General features: G+C 49.6%; 1 protein-coding gene across 1 annotated transcript; it reads left to right on the top strand.

The window, feature by feature from the left end:
* Positions 1–775: 775 nt before the first annotated feature.
* LOC119299108 lies at positions 776–1,696 on the top strand. Its single transcript, XM_037576390.1, has 4 exons — positions 776–931; positions 1,029–1,277; positions 1,351–1,464; positions 1,499–1,696. The coding sequence occupies exons 2-4, from the start codon at positions 1,050–1,052 to the stop codon at positions 1,694–1,696; spliced, it is 540 nt and encodes a 179-aa protein (XP_037432287.1). The 5' UTR covers positions 776–931; positions 1,029–1,049.
* Positions 1,697–2,236: the final 540 nt, after the last annotated feature.

Below are 2,236 nucleotides of genomic sequence, written 5' to 3'. Positions count from 1 at the left end.
TAGAGCAAAGCTAATTCCTTCACAGGAGCCGGTCTCTTCCCGGTAAAGTAATGAGAAAGAAGGAGAACTAATAGAGAATTACTTATGTATATTGACATCGCCTAGAAATTAAAAAATATATGAAAAGGGATAAAAGGGAGAAAAATTAAGCTCACTCAAGATAATGCCTTGAAAGCACGGATTGTTGGAAAGCACGTTATGGTTCGGCACTTTATGCCTTGGTGGAGACGTGTCATCAATGGCCATCACTTTCTTCCTTCTTTGGACACGCTTTTCAAGTAGATGATAAAGGTCAAGATGACAATGCAAAACTTTGAAGCCCCATCATCCATTCTCAACAAAGATAAATAAGCTCAGGAATGATCTCGTGAAAAACCCAGTGTCACATGGTATTACACAATGTAACTCAAAGTTAAGGTTGCATCCGCTAATGACATCCAATCATGCATAAAGAAGGATATTAAAAATAATGAAACAATTTGCCTAAAATGTCTTAGAAGCTAGCTTATTAAAATGATCGATTTGGCACCCGTCGTTAAGAATGGTGTTACTAGAAATCACACTAGTTGAAAATGACCGCGCGCGTGTAGCTAAAATAAGCTAGCTAATTTTTTACTGCATGTCATGTGTGTGCTGTGGTTCACTCACACTTTTGTGCATCTGCCAGCAAATTAAGCATCCCATTGCATTGCCAAAGATGGCATGCCCTCTCCTTCCCCGTGGTTTCCTTTGTCCACAGTCACATGGGCCTCTGTGTGCGCGCGCGCGGCTCGATCGACACGTCGTGGTGGGCGCCCACGCTGCGTCCCTTTGCATCGTCTCGGCTCCACACCATAGTCCTCCGCCTCCAGGCTCCAACACCACACCATAGTCACGCTAGGGATCAGTACAGGAGTAGGGAAGCATCTCTCACATCGATCGACGAGCGGCGGTGAGTCCATCCCCTCCTCCTCCGTGTCCCCGTTCCCGGAGATGCTTCACTTTCATGCTAATGCTTCATCTTCTTCTTGTCCACTTGTCCTGACTAGCTAGCTTGGAGCCTTGGATCCATGGAGTCCCCGCAGAAGAAGGCTGGATCCATGGATGGCACTGGCAGCGAGAAGACGCCTCTTCCTCATCTGCTGCCGGTGACCGTGGCGAAGAAGGCGCCTCGTCCGGATGTTGTCCGAGAGGTCAGCGAGTGGGTGCTCGTGACCGCCTTCTCCTTCGCCTTCGCCTTGGTGTTCTCCTTCGGCTTGGCCTACGCACTCGAGCTCTTCCACGTCCAGTGCAGCCAGGTAAAGACGAGTCGGCGAGCTCTTCCACGTCGCTATTCATGTTCCTTCGCGTTCTGAATTTCCTCCTCCGCAGTCCTCCCTCTTTCTTCGGTGCGGCCTGCTGACGGACGCGGAGGAAGCTGTGATGAACGCCCTAGGTATCGGGATGCTGTGCTGCGTCGCGCTCCAGGCGGCCGCAGCGGCGCTGGCGCTGCGTCTCCAGTGCCGCCGTCGCTGGGTAGTGGGTCCGCCGTGCCCTCGCCTACCTCGCGCTCGCGCTCACCATCGGCGGCCACTGCTTCTACGCCGCGCTAGCCCGCCTCTTCCTCGTCGCCGACCCAGGAGACCTCTTCTTCAGGATCTGCTCAACCGTGGGCATCTTCGTCTGCGCGGCGGGAGACACCATCAGCTTCCTGGCCCTCATCCTCGGCCGCGAGTAGGACTGGGAAGCAGGGCAAGCAGCGGATCATGTCTATGGATCCTCTCATGACTCGTGAGGTACTGATGATGAGAGACTGATGAATATTGAGTGCAATAACGTAGAGCGTGCATTATGCTAGCTGCGACGATTGATCGAGTGCCCTGCCCTATGTTTGTGTGAATTTACTAGTGTACTGCCTTATCTTTGATGCAGTAGTATTTGACCTTTTCTCTATATGACCAGACATCATTTATATGCTTATTTCTGCAGCTTATCTGTGTGAATTTATTAGTGTACTGCCCTATGGGTGAATTACTGAATTCTGGTCGTCTTTGATACAGTGGTATTTGACTTTTCTCTATATGATCAGACATCACTTCTATGCTCATTTATCTCCAGCTTCAGTATAATTCATGTTGGTGAGATTGTCACTGCATGCACTTTTTATATATATTCATGAAGTATATATATGTTAACCAGTGTTTTTCATGCAACCGCTGGCGTAATCCATTGGGGGTATATATAGCTGTTGGTTCCCCTGAACCTCTAGGAATTGTTG

The sequence above is a fragment of the Triticum dicoccoides genome, chromosome 5A, assembly GCF_002162155.2.
Source record: "Triticum dicoccoides isolate Atlit2015 ecotype Zavitan chromosome 5A, WEW_v2.0, whole genome shotgun sequence".
Taxonomy (NCBI): Eukaryota; Viridiplantae; Streptophyta; class Magnoliopsida; order Poales; family Poaceae; genus Triticum; species Triticum dicoccoides.
This window is presented reverse-complemented; position numbering and strand designations above follow the sequence as displayed.

Bases quoted from the DNA above. Each gene is read 5' to 3' on its own strand.
- LOC119299108 (XM_037576390.1), top strand. From the start codon at position 1,050: ATGGAGTCCCCGCAGAAGAAGGCTGGATCCATGGATGGCACTGGCAGC. The intron at 1,278-1,350 runs GTAAAGACGAGT...CCTCCTCCGCAG, and splicing joins TCCACGTCCAGTGCAGCCAG to TCCTCCCTCTTTCTTCGGTG. The intron at 1,465-1,498 runs GCGCTGCGTCTC...GTCGCTGGGTAG, and splicing joins AGGCGGCCGCAGCGGCGCTG to TGGGTCCGCCGTGCCCTCGC.